The sequence below is a fragment of the Gorilla gorilla genome, chromosome 3, assembly GCF_029281585.2.
Source record: "Gorilla gorilla gorilla isolate KB3781 chromosome 3, NHGRI_mGorGor1-v2.1_pri, whole genome shotgun sequence".
In the NCBI taxonomy this organism is placed as follows: domain Eukaryota; kingdom Metazoa; phylum Chordata; class Mammalia; order Primates; family Hominidae; genus Gorilla; species Gorilla gorilla.
Genome location: NC_073227.2, coordinates 189,629,842 through 189,656,911, shown reverse-complemented (window position 1 = coordinate 189,656,911; position 27,070 = coordinate 189,629,842). Strand labels below are relative to the sequence as shown.

General features: G+C 38.0%; 1 protein-coding gene and 1 non-coding gene across 9 annotated transcripts in view; one reads left to right on the top strand and one right to left on the bottom strand.

Annotated features, from left to right (window-relative positions):
- The window catches only part of PALLD (palladin, cytoskeletal associated protein), a 435,452-nt gene that overhangs the window by 221,423 nt on the left and 186,959 nt on the right, over nucleotides 1-27,070 (bottom strand). For all 8 annotated transcript variants that reach the window (XM_055385765.2, XM_063705635.1, XM_063705637.1 and 5 more), the window contains exons 6-8: nucleotides 24,870-24,944; nucleotides 19,709-19,850; nucleotides 19,160-19,183 (exon numbers count right to left, since the gene is read on the bottom strand). In XM_055385765.2, coding sequence (XP_055241740.2) covers nucleotides 19,160-19,183; nucleotides 19,709-19,850; nucleotides 24,870-24,944 — 241 coding nt within the window. The remainder of the gene's footprint in view (nucleotides 1-19,159; nucleotides 19,184-19,708; nucleotides 19,851-24,869; nucleotides 24,945-27,070) is intronic.
- On the top strand, nucleotides 23,716-23,824 carry LOC115934379 (U6 spliceosomal RNA). The gene has a single exon (XR_004070192.1). It is a non-coding gene; the product is annotated as a U6 spliceosomal RNA (small nuclear RNA).

Genomic DNA, 27,070 nt, shown 5'->3' with positions numbered 1-27,070 from the left:
ACATTTTATGTTTTAAACCCTGAAACAAAAGAAGTACTAACTGTAGGTAAAAGTGATATGTTTAAAAAAAAACATTTTTGTCTATTGAAGAGAGCTTTAAATATTTTAATTTTTTACCTATACATCAAATTAATAAGTGCAAAAGTAAATAAATTAAACAATAAAGTATAAAATAAAGTGTAAATGTTTCTCTTTATAATCGAATTCCCTTTATATACCTAATACCCCTTAATAATCTCACTCTTCAAAGGCAAATGCAGAGTTTGTTGTATTTGATTCTAGAAAAAAATTCATGTATCTATCATTTCAAAATTTGTCCAAGTATTATCAAGCTATATAGTTTTTGATGTCGTGTTATTGGGTCAAATATATATATCTATTTTTTTGTATTACCAAGTAATATGGCCTATAGGCATCATTGAGTTTTACTCGATTTCTCACTCCATTCTTAGGTTTTATCAACCCCCTGCCCCACCCACCAAAGCCTTTCCTTTTCCCCATTTCTGATGATGCTGATGGTAATCTGGTTAACAGACTGCTTGAGATTTTGTTAAAAGCTAAAATACAAGGATTCTTCTGTGTCAAAATGTTATGTTCCTTAGGAAAGATCTGAGGACTACGGTGATTATAAGCTTCTGAGAGTTTAGCATTGTAGTGTAGCTCAAGGTCAACTCATTTCTAAGATATATTAATACAGGTTTAAAATTGCAAGAGTTGTAAAAACACACACCTTATTCTTTCAGCATATTATTCAATTTGATGTTTAAATGGGGTGTGAAAAACTTAGTTTATTCTTTACGTTCTATTATTAATTTTGTGTTCTACATTGAATCTAAATTATTTAGTTGAGGTAAAAGTAAAGGGCAATGACAGTAGGAGAAATACTGCAAAATTCCACTTAAGAGGTATCTAAACTAGTCATACTCTTAGAAGCAGAAGGTCGAATGCTGGCTGCCAAGCATTGGAGGCAAGGAGGAATGGCAGTTGCTGTTCAGTGGGCATAGTTTCACTCATGCAAGATGAAAACGTTCTAGACATCTGCTGCACAACATTAAGCATATAGTTAACAATACTGTAGTGTATACTTAAAAATTTAAGAAGGTAGATTTCATGTTATATGTTTCTTTAACCATAATAAAAAAAGTAAAGGGCAATGAAATCTATATTAAGTATTCATCCATTTATGGTAATTTAAGGCCAGGCGCAGTGGCTCATGCCTGTAATCCCAGCACTTTGGGAGGCCGAGGCAGGTGGATCACTTGAGGTCAGGAGTTCAAGACCAACCTGGGCAACATGGTGAAACCCCATCTCTCCTAAAAACACACACAAAAAAATTAGCCAGGCATGGTGGCAGGTGCCTGTAATCCCAGCTACTTGAGAGGCTGAGGCAGGAGAATTGCTTGAACCCGGGAGGCGGAGATTGCAGTGAGCCAAGATCGGGCCACTGCACTCCAGCCTGGGCAACATGAGTGAAACTCTGTCTCAAAGGAAAAAAAGAAAGCCAAAAATGCTAATTTAAGTAAAACACTGTGATGGGTATCATAAATGCAAAGACATTAAAATCAGGAAGAAGTTGCTCAAACATTCTACATCTTTCTTGAAGAACAATAAGAACAAATGGTTCCTAATTGCAGCAAGAGAGCAGAAGGTGGGCTAAATGAATGGAAAGACTTGTTAAGGAAAGGTTTTAAGATGTCGAGAAATTTTTTTGAGATAAAGTCTGGAATCTCCATCCATGAACAGCTCCTAGAAGCTTTTACAGTCATCTATCTACTTGTTAAGCATTTTTAAGAGTACACTGTCTTAATATTTTATAGCTGCAGATATAGAGATAATTAATGGTTCCTACCTTTGAGTTGTCTGTAATCTTATTAAGAGGTTGAGACACATCTTTCACATGAATTAAACTTGAATTAGAAAATCATCAGGTCTATTCCAACTCCAAAAGCTTACACTCTTAATACCCACATGACAATGGTATAGTTTTTTAAGCCCTCCTTCTCTCTTTCCTTCAAAATTGTGCTGTCTTAAAGAGGCAGTTAAGTCAGCTGCAAGCAAAAATGTTTGCCAGAAACTATTTGGCAAAAGTTTTTTGAAATATAAGATGGAAGTAGGAAATATAATATAGAATTAAAATTTTTAGGCAATTAAAAATTAAAAGTTTATTTCAAACTTCTGAAGAAATTAAAATTCTAGTTCATTATGCAGTATTTTAAAAAATTGAACAAATATTTGATCTACTGTAATGATCCTATAATCACAAAGACAGGATCTTTTTGGTCTTTTTCTCCCACTTGTCTTGATAGCTTTGCAACCCCTCCTATTGAGTCTGTAAAAACAGAACCAAATGTAGTTTCCTGAATTGTTTTCTTTTTCTTTATTCTTAAGATTTATCTCTACCATTTAAAAATTTTTATTTTTTTGAATAGGTAATACAAATACAACATACACATTTTTTTTTTTTTTTTTTTTTTTGAGACGGACTCTCGTTCTGTCGCCCAGGCTGGAGGTGCAGTGGCGCAATCTCGGCTCACTGCAAGCTCCGCCTCCCGGGTTCACGCCCTTCTCCTGCCTCAGCCTGCCCAGTAGCTGGGACTACAGGCGCCCGCCCGGCTAATTTTTTTGTATTTTTAGTAGAGACGGGGTTTCACTGTGTTAGCCAGGATGGTCTGGATCTCCTCACCTCGTGATCCACCCGCCTCAGCCTCCCAAAGTGCTGGGATTACAGGCGTGAGCCACCGCGCCCAGTCAACATACAAATTTTTTAAGGTACAAACAGGTATATGGTTCTCTATCTTTTAAATAATTAAAAATTGCCCATGCCTATGTCCTGAATGGTAATGCCTAGGTTTTCTTCTAGGGTTTTTATGGTTTTAGGTCTAATGTTTAAGTCTTTAATCCATCTTGAATTAATTTTTGTATAAGGTGTAAGGAAGGGATCCAGTTTCAGCTTTCTACATATGGCTAGCCAGTTTTCCCAGCACCATTTATTAAATAGGGAATCCTTTCCCCATTGCTTGTTTTTCTCGGGTTTGTCAAAGATCAGATAATTGTAGATATGTGGCGTTATTTCTGAGGGCTCTGTTCTGTTCCATTGATCCATATCTCTGTTTTTTGGTACCAGTACCATGCTGTTTTGGTTACTGTAGCCTGCATGGGCAAGGACTTCATGTCTAAAACACCAAAAGCAATGGCAACAAAAGCCAAAATTGACACATGGGATTTAATTAAACTAAAGAGCTTCTGCATGGCAAAAGAAACTACCATCAGAGTGAACAGGCAACCTACAAAATGGGAGAAAATTTTCGCAACCTACTCATCTGACAAAGGGCTAATATCCAGAGTCTACAATGAACTCAAACAAATTTACAAGAAAAAAACAAACAACCCCATCAAAAAGTGGGCAAAAGGATATGAACAGACACTTCTCAAAAGAAGACATTTATGCAGCCAGAAGACACATGAAAAAATGCTCATCATCACTGGCCATCAGAGAAATGCAAATCAAAACCACAGTGAGATACCATCTCACACCAGTTAGAATGGCAATCATTAAAAAGTCAGGAAACAACAGGTGCTGGAGAGGATGTGGAGAAATAGGAACACTTTTACACTGTTGGTGGGACTGTAAACTAGTTAACCATTGTGGAAGTCAGTGTGGCGATTCCTCAGGGATCTAGAACTAGAAATACCATTTGACCCAGCCATCCCATTACTGGGTATATACCCAAAGGACTATAAATCATGCTGCTATAAAGACACATGCACACATATGTTTATTGTGGCACTATTCACAATAGCAAAGACTTGGAACCAACCCAAATGTCCAACAATGATAGACTGGATTAAGAAAATGCTGCACATATACACCATGGAATACTATGCAGCCATAAAAAATGATGAGTTCATGTCCTTTGTAGGGACATGGATGAAACTGGAAATCATCATTCTCAGTAAACTATTGCAAGGACAAAAAACCAAACACTGCATGTTCTCACTCATAGATGGGAATTGAACAATGAGAACACATGGACACAGGAAGGGGAATATCACACTCTGGGGACTGTTGTGGGGTGGGGGGAGGGGGGAGGGATAGCATTAGGAGATATACCTAATGCTAAATGACGAGTTAATGGGTGCAGCACACCAGCATGGCACATGTATACATATGTAACCAGCACATTGTGCACAGGTACCCTAAAACTTAAAGTATAATAATAATAATAATAATAATAATAATAAAAAAAGAAGCTCAAAAAAAAATTTTCATGAAGCTTCAATTTTAAAACAGTGACAATATATTTCAGCTTGTATCTATACACTAAAACTTGTTACAAAGAAACAACATAAATATCCAGTTATATAAAGTGATAGATTATTTCAGGTTATATATATATTTTTCATATCTATATATGAAAAACATATAGATACAAATCTCAAAAATTATAAAAAAATTTAAAATAATATATTAAAAATATATACAAATAACCTGAAATAATCTATCCCTTATCTAACTGGATATTTCTGTTGTCTCTCTGTAACAAGTTTAGCATATATGCATAGGCATCAATATATGAAAAACACCAAAAAGTACAGCAATCTCAAGTGAGCTCAATGGCCTATATTTCAAGTACAAGAGACTTAGAGTTTTTTTTTTTGAGAGGAGTTTCGCTCTTGTTAAACAGGCAGGAGTGCAATGGCGCAACCTCAGCTCACTGCAACCTCTGCCACCCAGGTTCAAGCAATTCTCCTGCCTTAGCCTCCTGAGTAGCTGGGATTACAGGCATGCGCCACCACACCCAGCTAATATTGTGTTTTTAGTAGAGACAGGGTTTCTCCATGTTGGTCAGGCTGGTCTCAAACTCCTAACCTCAGGTGATCCCCCTGCCTCAGACTCCCAAAGTGCTAGGATTACAGGCGTGAGCCACCGCGCTGGGTCTGAGACTTTGAGTTCTTAATAATGTTGCCGTTTTGTTTCAAATAAAACAAGGTTTTTTTTCCTTTTTCCTGAAATGATGGTATCACTCAAGACTTCCTATGCTAGAAATAGTGGAAAATACTGGGTAATTTTCACAAATACCTGGAATACTTTTTTGAACACTGTAATGTGGATGCCGGGTCATAATGCAGCAGGTAGTATTATATATGGAATACTGGCCCTCATCTGACTCATGGTGATGGCAGCTGACGTTGATAGCTCATTTCATGTCTCGCCACTGAGTAACACAAGTTATGTTTTTAAATTTTAAGATCAAAATAGACCTTTAAAGGACAACGCATTGTGCCCAGCATGATTGTGGACTTATATGGATAACATGCTACAGAATTTTCTAGCTTTCCCAATGTTGACCCAGCTGGAAAACAAAGCCAACTGGGTTCAATATTACCGGAATATTTACTTTCGGTTTCTGTAGTGTTGATAAGAGCAAAATGAAAAATTAATTTATTGAAATCCTGAACTCAGGTTATATGCTGTGCTTTATAATTTCAATACTGTATCTCCATAAAGAATAAGCACATTAAGACCACATCCCATAAAATAGGCAGCTGTGGTGTCATAGGGAGGAAAGGTGTAAACTCAGGCAGGCTCACCTCTGCTCACCGTAGCATCTCCATCAGGCAAATGTCCCCTCACAAGATGCATTGTGGGAACTGGGAAAACACCATAACTCAATGGTGTAAAGCTATGAGGTATGATCCAGCAATCCTACTTCTGGCTATATTGCCAAAGAATGAAAATCTGCATGTTGAAGAAATATCTACATTCCCATGTTTGTTGCAGCATTATTTACAACAGCCAAGGTATGAAAACAATGGAAGCATTTATCAGTGGATGAATGGATTAAAAAATGTGGCATATATGTACAATGCAATACCTTTCAGCCTTAAAAAATCAGGAAATTCTGTCATTGGAGACAACACAGATGAACCCAGAGGACATTATGCTAAGTGAAATAAGCCAGGCACAGAGAGACAAATACTGCATGATGTTACTTATGTGTGGAATCTAAAAAAAATGTAAAGTAGAAAGATGGTTAATCAGAGAGGGGTGTGTGGTGGACAGGAGAAGGGGAGACATTGGTCAAAGTGTACAAAATTTCAGTTAGGCAGGAGGAATAGGTTCATGGTGACTATAGTTCATAATAATGTATGCATATCTTTTTTCTTTTTCTTTTCTTTCTTTCTTTCTTTTTTTTTTTTGAGACAGAGTCTTGCTTTGTTGCCCAGGCTGTAGTGCACTGGCGCGATCTCAGCTCACTGCAACCTCCACCTCCCGGGTTCAAGCAATTCTCCTGCCCCAGCCTCCCAAGTAGCTGGGATTATAGGCATGTACCACCACACTGAGGTAATTTTTTGTATCTTTAGTGGAGACGGGGTTTCACCATGTTGGCCGGGCTGGTCTCGAACTCCTGATCCTGTGATCCACCCGCCACGGCCTCCCAAAACGCTAGGATTATAGGTGTGAGCCACCACGCCCAGCCAACAATAATATACTGTATATCTTAAGATAGCTAACAGAGAGTATTTTAAAGAGAAATAAGTATTTGAGGTAATGGATATGTTAATTAGCTTGATCATTCTACAAGTATACATATGTCAAAAGCTTGCATTTTATCCCATAAATACTTAAAATTATTTTCCCATAATATATGCTAATGTATCTTATATGTATTTATGTATTATGATATTTACCAATTCAAAATAAGACAAAAATAAATATAAAAACATGTCAAAACTATGAAGCATAATGTATATTTAAACTATTTTGATATTTTTAAATCAGTGATTTTTGTTTAAAATGATGAAGAAAAACTAAAGGATAGAAAAATGAATTGGCAACTCTGAAATAGGCAGGACTCTGCATTACTCTAATTTTATTTCTATCCTACATGTGGCCTTTGATATACGCTCAAGGATGCAGATATAACTATTATTAACATTTGTATTAGATATGCCTTAATTCCTCAATAAGATTGGGTTATTCTGGTTGGGATGGGGAGACACGGCTATTTATAAGATTGGGTAGAGATTATTGTTAACTTTTTGAATCTTGAGTCTTTCATGGTGGCATTTTCCAAACTTGTTTGATGGGAAGAATCACCTGGAGCACTCACTGGTTGATTACACAGGGCCCTCCCTCCCCTGGAGATTCTGATTTAGTGGATCTGGGTTGGGGCCAAGGTTTTTTTTTTTTTTTTTTTTAATGCCCTTTCCAGATTATTTTTATCTTGAGAAAAGTATAGAGAACTGTGTCCTAAAAAAATAGGTTTCAAATATTTTTGATTGAAATCCACAGAAGAGATACATTTTATGTCTAACCCAGTCACATGTATAGGATAGGTACATATACATACATACATACACACACACACACACACATATATATATATAATGGAAATAAAAGTTTCACAAAAGAATATTTAAAGTTATTACACAAGTTGCATGCTACTATTTTTATTCTACTTTTATAACATGGTGGTTGCCATCCACCTTCACGGGCCATGAGCAGCAGTTTAAAAATACTGCCCCACAGCACAGTTCCTGGCTCAATAAATATCAATGAATCCTGAGTGACTGACATATTAAGAAAAGGGTTTCCAGATAAAGGTTTGAGAGATACTGATACATGTAGAGCATACAGTAATTATTTGATTAAAAGGTTCACTGAATAGAAGGAAAACAATAAGATAACAGAGAGAGCATGAAGTAATCCTGTGTTTTTCGACTGTACTACACACAGTTCTTGGCTTTCCATTTGAAGAGGAAGATAGAAAGTGTGGAAATAATTCAAGCTGGAGCTTCACATAAGATTAATCATTTGGAAAGTGAGATGTCTCTGGAAAGTTACAAGGGATTGGGAAATTTTAAATTGAATGCATATGGTTACAGAATGAGTTAAAAGTGTGGTTAGCCATAGAAGGGGAAATACAAGATCAGTACTGTAAGAGATTGATTAGGTCAAATCCCTCATTTCTTCAGGCTCAATATCAATGAGTCCTGGGTGTTCAAAGTGATTCTCTCAGGGTCCTTGCTAATTAATGCTAGAGCCAAAATGCTGAAGGTTGGCATCCCATCTCCCACACGCATGTTCTTTTTTTCTTTCTTTTTGAGATGGAGTTTCACTTGTCACCCAGGCTGGAGTGCAATGGTGCTATCTTGGCTCACTGCAACCTCCGCCTTCCAGATTCAAGTGATTCTCCTGCCTCGGCCTCCCAAGTAGCTGGAATTACAGGTGCACACCACCATGCCCAGCTAACTTTTTTTGTATTTTTAGTAACGACAGGGTTTCACCATGTTGGTCAGGCTGGTCTCGAACTCCTGACCTCAGGTGATCCACCCGCCTCAGCCTCCCAAAGTGCTGGGATTACAGGCGTGAGCCACTACACCCAGCTGATGGTCTGTTTTTCTAGAGCACATGTTCTTTTTTCTAGAGCTGATGTTCTTTTTTTCTAGCCTCTCTAGTTGTTCTGCATTTTTCCTAGTTCAGGACACAAGAAATCTTACGTAAAGTAAGGTAATGAAAGATTTAAGTCAGGGAATGGAGTTTCCCGATGCTGAAAAAACTAATTATTCTCATTATCCAAATGATTCATGAGAATTATTCATCTGCACAAGGGGAGGGCAATATGTCCTCTGAGGTATAAGACACATTGGAACAGGATATAAGCTTGTAATGTGGACATGCTTAACAGCCCCTTCTTACGAGGTTTGAAGCAGTGGGCTTCAGGCAGTGCTAAGTCACTTTCCTTCTCCCTTCGCAGATGCTGCTGTGAGTGGTGAAGGCTTCTCAGCTTTCAGTAACACCTGGGCACTTCCTGCCTAGACAACCAGGGCTTACGTCCCTGGACTATCTTCCCAGGGCTTAGCGCTCTCTGGAAAGCACTTCTCTCAACCTTGAATCATCTACACCTGGAAAGACAGAGGTTCTGGGAACACTGAGAAAAATATCCTTGCCAGTTCAATGCCTGAGGATGCTTCAACTATAAACATAGACATAATTCTGTGCCTTGAAACCTACATTTAAAAACAGGATACAATTTTATTCAGTAGGGATAATATAAAGTGGTTTTAGATCGATGATCTTGATGACTTGTAAAGAATTCCTTCTGATGCTTCTACGACTTTGTGGTTCTTTTAGTCACACCATTTTTCAGAAAACCTGAGGATGAATATACAGTTGCCCCTTCTAAATCAGAGGGCTCTCTTAATAAGAATGAAATTTTATCATCCTCCCATCCTTCCATGACTTTGAGGATAAAATAAAAAATGTTAACGTGGTCTCTGAAGCCCTGCATAATTAGGTCCCTGCTTCTTGTCAGGCTCCTTCTGTGCCTCGCACATCATTGCCTTCTGAGCACTGGGCACATGGGCTCTGGGGCAGCTCCTTGTGAAGCCACGCTCTGGTAAGCTTCTAAGCCCTGGCTCCTCCTGGAGTACTTGGCACTCTCCTACTCAGTCTTATGTTTCCCCACAAACATTACTTTCTCAGAGAATCCCTTTTTTTATTAAACTTAATCAGTTTTACCACCTTAAAGCAATTTTAGGATGGTAAACTTTTTTGGAGACATCACAACTGTAATGAAATAATATCTATCACAAATAATATCATCACAACTGTAATTAAATAATATCTATCTATCTATTGACTCATAAAGGTAGGGTCTTGCTCTGTTGCCCAGGCCTCTAGTGGGAGATTTTAACAGACAGTAGAAGACAATCACAAAATCAAATAAAGCTGGTGCAATTTAGTTTTATTTTATTTTTAAAATCTTTTTTTAGAAACAGGGGCTTCACTGTTGCCCAGGCTGGAGTGAAGTGGCATGATCATAGCTCACTGCAGCCTTGAACTCCCGGGCTCAAGCAATCCTCCTGCCTCGGCCTCCTGGGTAGCTGGGACTATGTGCCACCTCACCCTGCTAAATAATTTATTGTGTAATTAGTTTGTTAGTTTCTGGTTCGCTGAAATATAACCTCTGAGTGCAGAAACAATTTTTGTTCATGGCCATATTCTTAGCATCTCACACATGGTAGGCTCCCTATAATTATTTTTAAATAAATGCATGCATGAAATTTAGATGAAGGAAAAAAACACTTGCTTTGTAAAAAGACTATTTTCTAAAGGAATTCTCAGTAAGACCAATTTTCCTACAAGCTTCCTTTGTGTGTTTCAAAGTTGCTTGAGCAGAATTCATTGTGTATGATTTTATAGGAATACTTCCATGCATAAATAAGGTATATGCCTGTATATAGTTCACGTGGAACATTTAGAAAAATTACAGAATTAAAGAACAAAAATAGGAAAATAAAAAATAAACACTAGGATGTTCTTTTAGTGATCCTCATGCATTGAAATGTCACAGCAATTTTTGCTAGATAATTTTTTTAACTAGATAAAATTTTAATACAATGTCCCACAGGTTCCTCAGCTTTTCTTCTCAAAGAAAAGTTCATCCAACAGTGACAAGAGGCTCACATTTTGTTGAGAGAAAGAAGCATCATAGCTTGTATGGTTCTGACATTATAAAAATGAAGAAAGCCATGAGGAAATGAGATGAGCCAGGTTGTAATACTGAATTTTCATCTGGTGGCATCTTACTTGAACAAAGACATATAAGACATCTGTAAAATAAATTTTGGTAAGGAATGGAAATCAGAAAATGACTGCTTATGTCACATAAAGGGAGTTAGAGACTTATCTGTACTAAAGAAACTGTCTCCAGTATAAATGGAAAAATTTAAAGTTATTAATAACCTCAATTATGATGCATTTTAATCTAATTTTCCCATGTTTGGATTTCCTAAGGTTTTGATTTGAGGGCATTTAATAAATTACTAAATCAGAAACTGTTTTTACTGGTGATAAATTCTGTTCTTTATAGTTACCTAAAAATTACAAAATCACAGCAATATCTCCCAGAAGGCAACCTTGAATTGCATTCAAGTTCCTGGACCTACTTAACACTTGGTTAAATACAAATAAAAACCATTTTGTTTGTGGAAACTCATAAAATGATGAGGCAGCAAGGATAAGATTACTGGGTCCCCTGGGTAATAAGGGGACATTTTCATAAATGGCTTCCTTTGCAACTGTTTTTTTTTTTTTTTTTGTCCTAAGTCCCTAAAAAAGAAATCCAGCTTTTACCTTTCACACCACATGGTTTGGCTAACACAGTTGGTAAAAAAGAACTCTGAGCTAAAGTCAACAAGATGAAATCCAGTGTGGGTAAATGTAATGCTTGTATCAATATTTGCACAGGAGGCTGGGCGCAGTAACTCACGCCTGTAATCCTAGCACTTTGGGAGGCTGAGGCTGGTGGATCACCTGAGGTCAGCAGCTCGAGACCAGCCTGGCCAACACGGCAAAATCCCATCTCTACTAAAAATACAAAGATTAGCTGGGCGTGGTGGCAGACGCCTGTAATTCCAGCTACTTGGGAGGCTAAGGCAGGAGAATCACTTGAACCTGGAAGGCAGAGGTTGCAGTGAGCCAAGATCATGCCACTGCACTGCAGCCTGGGCAACAGATCAAGACTCTGTCTCAGAAAAAAAAAAAAAATTGCAAAGGATTTTTTTAAATTGTCAATTGTATTTAATATCATATATAAAGAAGGATATTTAAAATGTACCATTTAACGAATAACAGTGAAATGAACCCCTGTGTATCTATCCTCAAGTCTATGAAATAAAACATTTCCAGTGCTTTAGAAATACCTCATAGGCTCTCCCCAATTTAATTTTCCTTCTCCTTTGAGATAATAATTGCTTCGATTTTCTTTATGTGTTTACCATATATGTATGTATCCTTAAAAAATGCATTCTTTAGTTTAAAAAAATTGAGTAGTGAGCACAAATCTTGGCTGACTAAAGAAAAGGTAACCTTGTCACTGTTAGGAAAAAGATCCCAAGAACCATCTTGGGCCATCAACTAGATTGAACGTCCTTGAAAGTTTCCAAAAGCCCCACGGGGCACTCAGTGGGTAAGGTCTTGAGTGAATCTGGGAAATATAAGGCTCACTCAGTGGAGCAGTCTGGTGGGGCCTCATGTGGGCATCCAGCAGGAATATAGTTGTTGCTGGAGATGGTAGCTCCATATTTTGTTTTTTTAAATTAAAAAAAATTGTGGTTACATAGGAAGTATATATATTTACTGGGTACATGACATGTTTTGATAAGGGCATGCAGTGTGAAATAATCACATCATGGAGAACAGGGTATCTGTCCCCTATAATATTTATCCTTTTAGTTATTCAATCCAATTATACTCCAATTAAACAATCCAGTTACACTCTTATAGTTATTTTAAAACGTACAATTAATTTCTTATTGACTACAGTCACCCTGTTGTGCTATCAAATACTAGGTCTTATTCTTTCTTTCTAACTATATTTTTGTACCAATTAACCATCTGCATCTCCCCCCACAGCCCCTCAATACCCCTCCCAGCCTCTGGTAGCCATCCTTCTACTGTTTCGATTTTTAGATCACACAAATAAGTAAGAACATGTGATGTTTGTCTTTCTGTGTCTGCCTTATTTCACTTAACATAATGAGCTCCAGTTCCATCCATGTTGTTGCAAATGATAGGATCTCATTCCTTCTTATGGCTGAATAATACTCCATCGAGTATATGTACCACATTTCCTTTAGCCATGCATCTGTTGATGGATACTTAGGTTGCTTCCAAATCTTAAGTATTGTGAATAGTGCTGCAACAAACATGGGAGTGCAGATATCTATTTGATATACTGACTTCCTTTCTTTTGGGTATATATCCAGCAATGAGATTGCTGGTATTTTCTGCTTTTTACCCATTTATGCCTAGTGTTCCATTATTGGAACGCTAAGCATTTGGGAGTTACTTATATCCTACTGCTCAAGGTCATCGTCAAGGTCTGATTGCAAAAATTCAAAAAATTGCAACCTCAGGCATAGATGGGTTAATTAAACTCAACATGGCCGACTTCTAGATGTCAGGACTGACCAAAGCAGAACGCTTCTGTGGGGGTAAAATGAGTGTTCCCACCTGATCCAGGTGACATTCCATGGAGGGGAGAGCAGGACAGCCCAAGTAGAGATGAGATTTCTGGGTCAGGCTTACCACCCTGCCATTCTGTCATCCAAATAAAAGACGGGCTGGACCAGAGGCAATGAACCTCCTAATGATGAAAGCCTCATTGCATTTGTCCCTCGAGACACGAGGCTTCAATCTGAACTTGCCCTTCATTCCTGATGCACAGCTGTCACCCTCCTGGGGGTGCCCTTTGCCTCTTGCTTCTATGTGATCTCCTGCTTCCTGTACCCCACCTCTACATCTTGTCCTTTCTGGATTAATTCTCTTGCTGTGGTGGAGCACACTGTCGGGTTCCAGAGGAAAATTTGGGGGACCTTACAAGTCTGAAAATATCTTTGCTAGATTTCCATGTGAAGTTTTGCCTAGGGGCAGAATTCCAAGTTGCAGGTAACTTTTTTCACAATTTTGAAGTTCTTGCTTCATTGTCTCGTTGTGTCTAGTGTGACTGCTGAGAAGGCCTACGCTATTTGCATCTTGCTAGTTTGTATATATAACCTGATGTTTTCTCCCAGGACACTTATAAAATGATCTCCTTGTCCTGGAGATTCTGAGTTTCATGATGACGTGCCTGGGTCTGGGTTTATTCCATACGTTGTGCAATCAGTGGATTTTTCCATCTGGAAGTTGATAACTTTCAGTTTGGGGAACTTTAAAAAAATTATTTCATTGATAATCCTGTCTCTCGCCGCTTCTTTCTTCTCTCCTTCTGGAATCCCAGTTATTCAGCTATGCATCTCTAATTTTGTTGCCTTTTCTCTCTTACATCCCTTCTTTGTCATTTTGCTGTACTTTGTGGGACATTTGCTCGTTTTATTTCTGCTATGAACTTTTCATTTCAAGAACTCGGTTTTTCAAGTGTCCTCCCCTCTCTTTTTTTTTTTCTAGCTTTTCATTTTTATTTCTTGGGTGGAATGATTTCCTTGGATCCTTTAAGAGAGATTTTGTTTGTTTGTTTTTGTTTTACATTTTCCTCTCTTTGCAAATCCATTTTCTCAAAGTTCCCTTTTAGGAAGGTCACTTGTTTTTTTCTATATCATTCATGCTAGAGGTTTTCTCCAGATGCCTTTTCTCTCTGCTTCTCTGACAGGGATGGGAGTTTATTAAGCTCTGAGTATAAGAGAGGAACTTATCCACTTTGGCCTTCCCTATAGCACAATCTAAGTGGCATCTTTATAAGAGAAACTCCCAAATCATTATCTTTGGATTTATTTTTTCTCTCGGGATGTTTAAATTGCCCAGAGAAGAGTCCTTCAGTCTCTGCTGAGAGAGGTAAAGTTCACAGGCCAGCAGGCTGGAATGTGAGTCCTGGAAGAGGACTGGAAATAGGCACATTTGGCATTAAGAATTTCAAAACCCACTCAATTTTCTTTTTGCTGTGTACTCAAATGTGTCTTGAGTCTTCCCCCTCTCCCTCTAGAGCAAGCTTGTCCAACCCGTGGCCTCTGAGCCACATGTGGCCCAGGACAGCTTTGAATGTGGCCCAACATAAATTCATAAACTTTCCTAAAACATTATGAGATTTTTTTTTAAGCTCATAAGCTATGATTAGTGTCAGTGTATTTTATATGTGACCCAAGGTAATTCTTCTTCCAATGTGGCCCAGGGAAGTCAAAAGATTGGACACTCCTCCTCTAGAGAGTAAAACAAACTTTCTTGGTTCATGGGACTCTAAGTTTCTCAATACTTTTTAAATGGTGCTCCTAAGCCAAAAGACATAACTAATAGTTATGTTTGTTATGTAGTTATTTCCAGAGAACTTAACAAGTATTTATGCCTAAACAATTTAGTGTTTAAAAATACATATAAATTGAAAGAAAAATACTATTATTTTATTCTTAAATAGCCACTATTTCTTACTAATGGCTGTGTGCATCTGCTGGGCACTGTACCACCTCTCTTGGAATCAGATTGGATGAGCCAGCCTCATTTCATGTTTTACATGGATTTTCATGAGGTACTTACTTTTTATCACACACTCATCAAAAACTCAGTTTCACAAAGAGATTATGTCATAGAAAAGAATGGAGGGTGATCTAATGTTGAAATTCTGAACTAGTTCAAGCCAGTCATTGTGTCATATCTGTCAAATGTCAAGTTTGAATGTGTTTGCATAAAAAAATTTCAAATATATTACAGCATCCCTGTCAGCGTGGTGTGGCACCCCAGGGTATCCTGTCACACTCTTGGTGAACTCATAAGCTTCATATGGCCTACTTTTGTTCAACCCACCATCCTAACCTAGAACATGCATGAAGTTTTTACTGCATACAATCTACTGGGATCTCAAGAAACATCCCTATCATTGCCCTCCTACAACAGCACCTTAGTACATTTAACTAAGTGTAACTTACTTTATATTCTGAATCAGAGAATCAAAGCCTAGACTCTACTGTACAAGATCTAGCATGGGTCACACTGGTTAGCAGAAATTAAAATTGAAAGCAGGAGGCAATATACTTTTATATGTATAATTCCACAACCAGTAACACGCGTTTTTGTGTTTTTAATTTTGCACGCTATTAGACAGTGCTATAGAAGTAACTCAACACAGTTTGTGGCTGTTTCCAGACAGCTGAGTGAGTAAGAGACTGAGTATTAACAGCTGTCAAATGAGTCTTCTGTGCCCCTCACCCCCCAGACTAGTCTTTGAAGGAGTCTATCAGAACAAAGTCAGAATTTCAAAGAAGGCCAGAGAAGGTACTATGACAAACGGATGTTGGTCTTAAGTAAGCTGACTAGCTATTAATTCACAAAACAGTCTGAAAAGATTTGTGATGCAAGCTGACTTCTGTCTAGACAGAGAGGGGAGTGTAAAACACATCAGACAGATACGACGCAGCAGTGACAAGAAAAACCTGTTTCAGTTGCACAGATGCATTTGGAGACAACCTGCTATTTCCTTCTTTATCTAAATATCTAATTCCTAATGGGGCTATATCTAGGTACTAGGGAATTTCAATTTTATTTCTGGAGCTTTAAAACATCTTGCCCATGAATAAGGAAGAGAGTAAAGAGAAGAGAAAAAAAGAAATAAAAAGAATGAGGGAGTGAGATGGAGAAAGAGGAAGAGAGGGAGGGAATGAAGGAGGTGAGGGGAGAGAAAGAGACAGAGAGGAGGGGGGAGAGAGCGAGCAAGAGTGACTCTCTCAGAGGAAAGGAAGAGGGTAGGAAGAGAGAGTAATAAAAACAGAATGCTTAAATGTTTTCCTGAATTTCAAAGGCTATTTATGTTTTAGCATTTGGAAAATATCACTGACCTAGTCCTATAAAATTTATCTCTTGCCTCAGATGTATTGTAGTCACGTCTGTTTTTCTTCCTTCCACTTAACAATGGCTAAGAAAACAGTTTTTAGGGAAGCCGGTTCCTACATACTTCTATATAGTTGAATAGCTCAGAGGTCCATTAGATATAACAGTCAATCAGGTCATTTAAAGAAGGTAAACAGTCATATTTATTTTTTGTTTTTTCCTTTGACATAGCAACTTCAAGGTCAATGTAAGGAAAACACTTGGCAACTAGTAAAAGGATCATACCTAGTTTTGACAGGCATGACAAAACATTGTTTAAGCACAAATATGCTGTAACATTTGCTTGTTCTGAAGTTCTTACTCACAACAACTCATATAATTAGTCACTTGAGTAGTCATTCATGTGTTTAAGGGTTTTTTTTTGTTTAAAAAACATGATCATGGATTTTATTTAATGCTGCATGCCAACTGCTGATTTCCTGAAGCACAGCATTTTAATGCTGTAAAAGGGAAAGAAGAAAGTCTCGTCGTGTCATGGTATAAACAATTGTGGAGAAATCATCGTAGGTCAGGAAAACTCATTGTGTTAGTTTTTAATAGCTCCTGACTATATAATATTTTTTGGTGTATTGACAGATTTGCTAGAAATATTTCTCTGCCAGGAGAAATTTTTCAGAAAATGCTATTATTGTAGTTGGAATGAAGGAGTCTGTTTTCTTAAACGCTTTCAGATCTAACTATGTAAATAAGAAAATTCAGTGAACACAAAGAGGAAACATTTTTCTGCATTGCTAGGACAAGAGATTTAAAAGGATGGCCTTCCATATCTTGCTCTTTTCTGCATGATTTTGCTACATTAAAGCAAATGGCATTTAAGTACGTTCTAGAGGTCAGGTGATTCCATGAAGCTGTTTAGGACTAATTTTATTAAATAATTCACGATCAAAACTATATTTTAGAAGCAAAGCAACCAACTGTAACTGAAACAGAAGGAGTGTATGTAGGGTAAGTGATGAAGATGCAGGGCGTGGGGGAGATCTGAAACAGAAGGAGTGTATGTAGGATAAGTGATGAAGACGCAGGGTGCGGGGGAGATGTTTCCTTCCTCCCTTCTCATCCAAATTTATTCTTCCTTAGCTAGCATATTCTGAGTGTTTTCCCTTTTCAAATATACACATACTGAAAACTAAGCTGTGCAGTTTCTAACTAATGTTTTGACTTTGCAGATGACTTTGTGATTTTCCAACCTACATTTGATAAATCATCATCACCTATGTGCATGATGACAACGTATAACAACACGATGAAAAGAGAGTTGCAGGAGTTCACTCCGAATCCAAAACGCAATGTCAAAAGCTGCCTTAACTCATGCTAGCAGTAACATTTTTACAATTTTTGGCTCAAAATTTTAGTCTTATTTATACACAAAGCATTAAAAGACATAAATTGCTTTATAGGTTTGTTTCACATAAAAAGCTATTTCTTGTAGATAAAAGATATTTGGTTCCTACTTTTATATCTACCTATCTAAAGTTGTTTAAAATAGCAAATGCACAAGATGTGCCCTAACTCCCTACAGGATTCCCATATTAGCTCATGCAGCAGATTTAATCTCAGAAAATCCATGTATTAGAAAAGTAGCATTATGCAATTTTATTCAATGACATTTCACAGACAAAATATGCAGTTGTATATTTCCACAGTCTGGAAAGTGACTACAGTATTTGATGTGATGACTTACACATTAAGTGGGGGGACTTGCTCTGCTTATAATTCATGACAGGAGGGCAGCAGATCAATTCCAGTTGTTCCCTAAGGATGCTACTCAGCCTCCCTTAAACGTTGGATCCTAATAGGGTCAAACTCTGCTTTTAAAGATCCAGTACACAGATGTGAGAAGTTCAGGGACTGACTGCAGTAATCTGACCTGCAGTGGCCCACAGAGGACTTTCCAGTTCCCCCAAGAAGAGTCAGAGCAAGGTCATGGCTCCTAAGACACATGTGGCAAGATCTGCTTGACACTGAAGCAGAGGAACAAACAGGAGAAACAGGAAAATGACTTGTTTTTCTACCCTTTGTTCAGAAATAAGTGAAATTGTGACTCTGCTGATGGGAAAAATACAAAAGAAAATAGTCTTGAGGAGGACATACGATGAAGTACTTAGACAAAAATTTGTTTCCTTTACAAACACTATTTCAGTCCATGAGGAACCATAAATATGCAATATGTCTGAGGCAGGGAACAGCTGGGCCCGAGGCTCCTGGATCACATAGCACTGTGATCTGGTCAAACGACCTGATAATTAAGAGTGATCTGGGTGCAAGATGACTTTCTTCATGCTTGCAGAATAGTAAAAGTTTATGGCTCAGGGCACACAAATGAGAAACGCCTGGGGGTCCATTTTGCTTACCTCTTTGAGCTGCTCTCATTTGAGACACATTTCTAAGCTGGGGTTGTTAGTGGGTTCTGATCAGTACAAATAGGCAGTAGATTGTCCTTCTCTACTGGAATTTTAGGAGGATGTTTTTTCATCATCAGCTTAGTTTGCTTTCTGAGCCTAAAAGACTGTATTTTAAAAAGCCTGAAGTCACTGAGCTTGACCTTCTTGTCTGAATGGAACTTAATGTTTTACTAATAAAGACGTTGATGTAAAATGCAGTGTACAGACTCCATGATAAAGAAGGTATTGTTTTTAAGGGGGTTTCACATTTCCAGGGAACCGCAAAAACATTGTTCTGCTTATGGCTTTAAGATAGAAACAAAGAACTACTGAGACCCAAAAGATACATTATCTGCTCCCCCACCACCAAAAAAAAAAACCCTAAAAATATTCTTACCAGGTTCAGCTGTAGATCGAGGTTCTGTTTGCCACATGAAAAAAAATAAATTAGAACAAAGTATTAGAATGGGGTTCCATTTAATTAAAAAAAACCTACTTGTTCCTTTCCATTACCTTGTCTAGGACATGTCTGAAGAAATGTTACAGTCAAACTCCATCATACAAAAGATATAAAGTGATAGATCAGTTTATATTTCTATAAATATAAAAACTCAAATTCCTGTATCAACTTACACTAAGAAATTTTTCCAACTGCAGTTCATAGATGGGCTCTAGGAGCCTTGTAAACCTCCTAAAAGTATTCATGCAAATTTGAGTACAAATGTGTATATGCATTTTTTAAGAAGAAAGAATCTATGACTTTCATTAGAGTTTCAAGGGGGTCATAGTTTCCATTTACTGGATTTCAACACACTGTAGATTATCTGATCCTGCCACTCTTTGAAAATAGAGATCAATTTATCTTAATGACTTAGCCCTTCTTGGTTCTCTTGAAGCTGGAGAGAATAAAATGGTCAGATTTGGGGACATGGGCACTTCTCCTTACTTTTCTGTAGAATTCGGAAATCTGGAGAGTCTTGGATTTCACTCCCTTGCCGAAACCACTGCACCTGCAGAGGGGGTGCCCCACGGACCCGGCACTCCAGAACCACCACCTGGCCTTCCGCCACGGCTGTGTTTTGCAGTTCCTGAAATTCAAGGAAATTCAAAGAAAACCCCATCAGACTTTGGTGCATTTTTAAGCAATTTCACAACACAGAATAAAAATTCCAAACCTCAGACAAAACAGATACAAACACAAAATGCAAAACTTGCATCATCAAATAATTAGCACTGACTCAGGTAAGGATAAACACCTTTGAACCCACTGATTATCAGCTTTTCACCCTCTCCAAGTCATAAAATGAGTAAAGTGTACCATAAGTCCTGTAGAGCTTTCTGGCCTGTCTGCAAATTTGCACTGACCGCTCTGCATTTATGCAATTTGATGGTAACCAATGTTAACTTTCTTTATCTACATTTAAAAGGAAGCAGGTGGAATGTGAATTTCTTGAAACGACCACACTCTAAATAAAAGTAGATTCTTATGAAAATCAGACAAGAAGAGAAAAAAGACATGCATTTGTTTTCACATGCCTCAGCCTTTTCATGTACCACCTCTGCCTGACTAGTTTCCTATGTCGAGTTTATTAAGCTAAGGGGTTTCTGTATTTTCTCATTTTGAGATTCTGAGTAAAGTAATGAAACATGCTGTACTTCTTCCTTATTGACCTTCATTTCCTCCTTCTTTGCTCCTGCCTTTGTTGTCCCTCACCGCACTCCAACTCCAGACCAATAAATCTTTACAATCCAACAGATCAGAAATTAATTTGGCTTTACAGATACAAAGAAGTAAAGCTTTTATACTTGTTCTTAAATATCAGGACATTAATATTTCCCTCACATATATCTTCTGTCTACCCTCCTTCTCCAGAATTAACTAGCAATAGGGCCTTTTAAACTTTCTTACTATTTAAACTTCTGACTATAGAATATTGGATCTAGGCCAGGTGTGGTGGCTCACATCTGTAATTCCAGCTCTTTGGGAGGCCAAGGTGGGTGGGTCGCCTAGGGTCAGCAGTTCGAGACCAGCCTGACCAACATGGCGAAATCCTGTCTCTACTAAAAATACAAAAATTAGCCGGTCGTGGTGGCAGACACCTGTAATCCCAGCTACTGAGGAGGCTGAAACAGGAAAATCACTTGAACTCAGGAGGCAGAGGTTGCAGTGAGCCAAGATCACACCATTGCACTTCAGCCTGGGTGACAGAGCAAGACTCCATCTCAAAAAAAAAAAAAAAAAAAAAGAATAGTGGATCGAATGTAAGGTGTAGGACTCTCAAAATAACTCAAACATAATTTATCCATATATACACCAAAAGCGAACAAATTCACATTAGGAAGTGTGAATTGTTTTGTTTGTATGCATGTGTGTTTAAATTATCTGATGGGACAACAAATGATGTCCTGGAAAAAACCAATTCTGTAACCAATGTCCTGCAGTAAGTGTGCTAAAACCCTGAGGGAATTCTAACACCTATGACGTTGGCAGAAGAATTATAAAAGTCTAATGTGAAGTCTGAGAAGACATTTGATAGACATTTTGGTAGTTAACTAGAATGTCTTTAAGTGACAAGGTTTAGATGATCAACTATTTCTGATTGCATTCTTTCTTCTTCCTTATTTTAAAATTGAGAAAATCTCTGGTTTTAAATCATATTTTCCTTCCTTTGTGACTGGGTCCATAGAATAGCTAATTTATTAGATCAAAACAGGGTAAGTGTCACTTATGGGGTCCAGCTTCTACAGATTAACCTATTAAATGTCTCTAGGCTTGTCCAGGAAGCTGTTCAGGATAGACTACAAATGGCACCAAAATATTTTTCATGCTTCAGCTTTGAGGCACCAAAAGAGACTTTGATTTATTCCTAAGATTATGCATTTTTTTTTTCAGTGTCGGAAAGTCAAAGATGTAGGAAATGGGTAGATGCCAAGTAACTTAATCAGTCAAAGCTCCACAGTTATTCCAGGATTGCCGTTTGGATCCTCCTGGAGCTAACATTTTTATCTTGGCAAAAGCCATGGCTAAACATAGTAAGCCATTAGGAGAACCTTCGGGAACATAACAAGGAGCCCCAAAGGAGACTGAAAGTCAACCTTTACAGGATGCACCTGGCAACCTGGATCATATACTTTGTGTAGGATCTGGGGCCCTGGGGGTTTCAGGATCCATACAAGGACCCCTCTTGCCATACCATCAAGTCCACCTGACATTGTGATTCCTTGGAGGGGTCTATTTGGGAAGAAATGTCACATGTACGTCCATACTACCCACAGTCCTGTGGTCCACCAGTCTGCCAGGTGGCCTGCAGGCAGGAGCACTGGCTCTGCCTCTGACCAGCTGTGAGACCTAGGAATCTCTTCCAGAGTAGCATGAGAAAACAGATGGAGGTAACCCTTGGACTATGAAAGCCAGCCCACCTGCCATTCACTGTCATCATCATGCCTAAGAGAAAGCCCAGTGAAGGTGCTATGAGTGACAAAGTAAAGGCTAGTTTGAGTTACAGAGGAGATCAGCAGGATTATTTTCTAAACCTACCCCTCCAAAACCAGAGACCAGGCCTAAGAAGGACCCTGCAAATCAGAGATGGAAGCTGCCTAAAGTGAGGAAGGGAAAAGCAGATGCAGCAAGGAAGGGAACAGCCCTGCAGAAGAGAGATGTTCCATGGTCCAGACACAGAAAGTAGGAAGGCTGGAGAAGTGGCTCTGAGCTTCCAGTGGCTCTGAGCTTCTAGTGGCTCTGAGCTTTCAGTGGCTCTGAGCTTCCAGTGAATTGACAGTTTGAGAGTTCTTAAAAATCAACCTATATAAAGAACAGAGTTTTGGTTTACTTCTCTTTAAAGCTGTGCTGTTAGCACAAAGAATGCTTCATGGTTTTCTTTTGGGGAAGGGGGAAAGACCACTAATAGAAAGTCTATGTTGCGGGAGCTGGATTGCAAGGGAGGAAACAGGATTTTGTACTTAGTATTTGAGAGTTCCTCTTGGTGCCCAGGAGGAATTCCATAATATCTACACATGCCAGACCCATGCAGGAAAGCCCGGTAGTGAAAGAAAGCAAAACTTTGCTTCCTCTTTTCCTTCCCTTGTGCCACCAGCATGGACTTTATTTGTTTAACCCAAGAGGCGTGTTGGGCCCTGGCACCCCCAAATCAACTGTGTCTTGGATACCAATACATTGGACAACACACCCTTTCTGGTGATGACCTTGGGAAGCTGCTTGTGCAAAACTCTTAAACTACATCCTAAATGTGGAGTGTCCACCCCTCTGTAAACATTTCCTGTTCTAAACATCAAAGGAAGACTTCATTGGTTATCAGATTGACATGGTTTTAGGCAGGGTTTTACATAACTTCTTTTTTAGTAGTCTAGCTAGGAGGGTAGTTTCCAAGTTGTTACCACCTGTTATCATTTGTTGCCTGTGCCCAACTGGAAATACTATAACTGCTTATGAAAAGATATTTTATAAAGCTTGGATTCAACCGGCTGAAGGGAAAAAAAATCACTCCTTATATGGAGATTACAAAAATGCTTTTCTTTACTGCCTCACAAAAGTTTTATAGATTTGCTTTCACATTTGTCTTTAGTTTACTAGGAATTGTTTGTCATGAAAAGTATGAGGTAGGAGTCCAACTGGATACTTTTTCACCTCTGCTGAAGAATTCATTCTTTCTCCAGCAATTTGCAAGTTTCTGTAGGTATTCAGTATCTTTGTGGGCTCTACTCCGATTACACATCAACTTCTGTAGCCTTGTACCAGTACCATACTGTCCTAATTACTATACCTTTAAAACGTCTTGCTATCTTATAGGACAAATCCCACTCCTTCCTAACACTACCTTATTTTCCTTCCTCAGGTGTATCCTAGCTATTCTTAGCCACTTTTTTCCTCCACACAACTTTTTGAATCAGGTTGCTAAATTCCATATCAAACAAACAATTAAAAACCAGGAACCTGTGCTTGCTTTGGCAGCTCATATATACTAAAATTGAGATGATACAGAGAAGATTAGCATGGCCTCTGCACAAGGATGACATGCAAATTCGTGAAGCGTTCCATATTTTAAAATGTGGCTCATATACACTATGGAATACTATGCAGGCATAAAAAAGAATGAGTTCGCGTCCTTTGCAGGGACATGGATGAAGCTGGAAACCATCATTCTCAGCAAACTAACACAGGAACAGAAAACCAAACACTGAATGTTCTTACTCATAAGTGGGAGTTGAACAATGAGAACACATGGACACTGGGAGGGGAACATCACACACCTGGGGCCTGTCGGGAGGTGGGGGACAAGGGGAGGGATAGCATTAGGACAAATACCTAATGCATGCAGGGCTTAAAACCTAGATGATGGGTTGATAGGTGCAGCAAACCACCATGGCACGTGTATACCTACATAACAAACCAGCACATTCTGCACGTGTATCCCAGAATTTAAAGTAAAAAAACCAAACCAAACCAAAACAAAAAAACCCAGGAAGCTGCTGGAATTTTAGCCAGATTACATTAAATACAGATTAATCAGGGAGTCATGGCTTTATACAGTCTGTTAGTCTGCAAGCATGGCATATGTCTCCATTTATTTGGGCCTTTTAAAATGTCTTTTAATAAAGTTTTATAATTTTCTCTAAAAAAAAGGAAGGAAAAAGGAAAAAGAAAGAGAAGAAATGCTATATGGAAGCATTTCTGACTTGAGAGGCTGACCAATGAAATGGATGTCATTCAGCCTGGCAATGCAAATTCCGGACTCAAGACAAATGGAAAATTAGTCAGTTTTTCTGAATTTCTATAAAACTTGCTAGATCTCCTAAGCAATTTCCTACACAGCAGGTTTTTTTTTAAATTTTTTTTTTCTATCTGTCTTGGCTTTCCCACTAGATTTTAGGCTCTATCAGGTTCCTGCTCACATCTCTCAGAACCCATCACAAGATTATAGTCACAAGGCAGTCATTCAACAAATATCTATTTAGTCCCAAAGGTAACCATGGTAATCAGCCTACTAATCTGTTCCTTTTAATTTTTAAAGATTGCTACACGAAGCCACATGTAAATGAAATTTAAGGACCAAAGCAAACACAGAGAATGAGACTTCCAGATGTCAGACCTTTGTAAAAACAGGAGGAAAGTAGGCAGTAGTGGTTCCATCAGGTCGGCAGAGATATGAAGTTGGACTGTGAACCTGCAAAAGCAGAGACATGTGGATCAAATTCTAAATACATAAATTGCCTAAAAGATGGGCTGAAGAAACCTTTCATTATGGGGATCACCCACTTGAAGGAAACGAGTGAATGAAAGTATCACCATACATCATTTTGCTCGTCTACTCTTACAGTACAGACATTGTTCCACTTCCTCATTTCACATCTGTTACTCTTCTCTGTTCAAAAGGATATTCAAGGTAAAAGTTCCCTGGGTCCTTGGGGATCCACGAGCTTTTAAATGCTATTACCAAATGGATTTCTGTGTGTGGGACTTCCACATGCGTCTTTTTTAAAGTTCTCGTAGACACTGTATTTTATTTTTAAATACAGTTTGGATTCAATGCATAAAAGCTATTGGCTATTGGTACTGGAGGGTAAATTATCAAACATCTACCTATCTTATTTAACCTGTACTCTTTTTTGATATAGGGATTATGGGAAAGGAGAGAAAAGATTTTTTTTTATTGATGTGCAAAAAACAAACGTGCTAAAATACCTATTGAATGACATTCATCTCTGGAGAAATATAAGGATTTCAGAGTAGTGAATGGAAAATATTTCTTTGTGTACTATCACTTATTTTTAAATGATCTGGATTTATTCACTTATGTAAGTGGTTGTTAGCTTCTTAACCCAAGATGATGGTGATCTGGTATCGTGTGTCTAAATATGCCACAGGACATCATGAAGAATTTTGGCAGAGCGGTAGAGATGCTAGGATGCTAATGGAGTTTATTCATTAACCCTGGAAGACTTTACTGGCCTGTGATTCAAGAGGTCTGGGTTTCACTTTTCACTGTCTTTTTATGTCCCAAGAATATGTGAACACTCTTATAGTATTAATATTTACTCTATGCCAGGGACTGTTCCAAGTGTCATATGAAGATTAACTCACTGGATCTTCAGGACAAACTTATGAGATACATAGTGTTATCATCTTCATTTTACAGATGAAGAAACTCGGCTTGAAGGGTTACATTATTTGCTTAAGTTCCCTCCGTTAGGAAGTGATAGAACTGGGATTCAAACCCAGGCAGTCTGGTTCCAGAGCATTACTTGATGTCCCATTGCCTGCAATAATAAAGCGATGGAGTTTCTCTGGGTGCTTCATTCTCCCAACTATAAACATGGGGTAAATTACCTTCCATTCCATGTCTTTGTAGAATTTAATCCATTTAAAAATTCACTCTTTACATTATTATGGTATTTACATATCTAGATGTGTGTGTATCTCTCTATTTCCTAGGCTTCTGTCTTACATCTAAATACATTCTGTCACATTCACCTCATTTGGGAATGGGGTGGGTGACATTTTTTCCTGTCATGAAATGCCTAGCACCGTACTAAGCACTCAATAAATATTTATCAATATTTAAACATCAAATACCAAAAAATGCCCACTGATTTAATCAAATATTTCTATAAATTCCACTCTGGTTACGGGGTTTAAAAGAAATATGTACTATATATGCCATCTCTGAGTAACTGATACTTGTTGATTCAAGTTTATGGACCCAAATGTCTTCTCTCTACTGTTTGTATTTTCCACATATCGATAGCACCTATTGGCCTCTATAGTGGCTGAAACACCCCTGAGCATTCAATAGGTAATAAAGGCTGAGGGAGGACATGGTGATACTTATAAGACATACTCATTACTTAGGAATGAGTTTACATTTCAAGACTCTGGGGGAAAACCTTTCTGTGAGTGTTGTCTTTGAACATATTCATTAAATCATGATTTAGAGACATCCAGATGTAATGGTTTTTTACTTTATTTTTTTAAAAAAAGTTCATATTGTTTGTGTTTGCAAAGTAAATTCATTACAATTACTTTCCAGTAGTTTATATTATTGTTCTTTCATGGCTATAGCAGTCTTACAATAAAATAAAAGCAAGATCAAAAAGCATGGTGAAGTCAAGGAATTCGACTTGTTTTTTCTTATTTGTTTAGCTTTCAGGAGTGGGAAAGCTTTTTGTTGGTATGCAGACTTGTCTTTTAATTTGTAATGAGCTAATAAATTTGGCTATATGAAAGAGCATACACATGTGAGGGACTAATCAAATAGTTACAGCTAAAACAGACACCAGTTTATCAGATTAT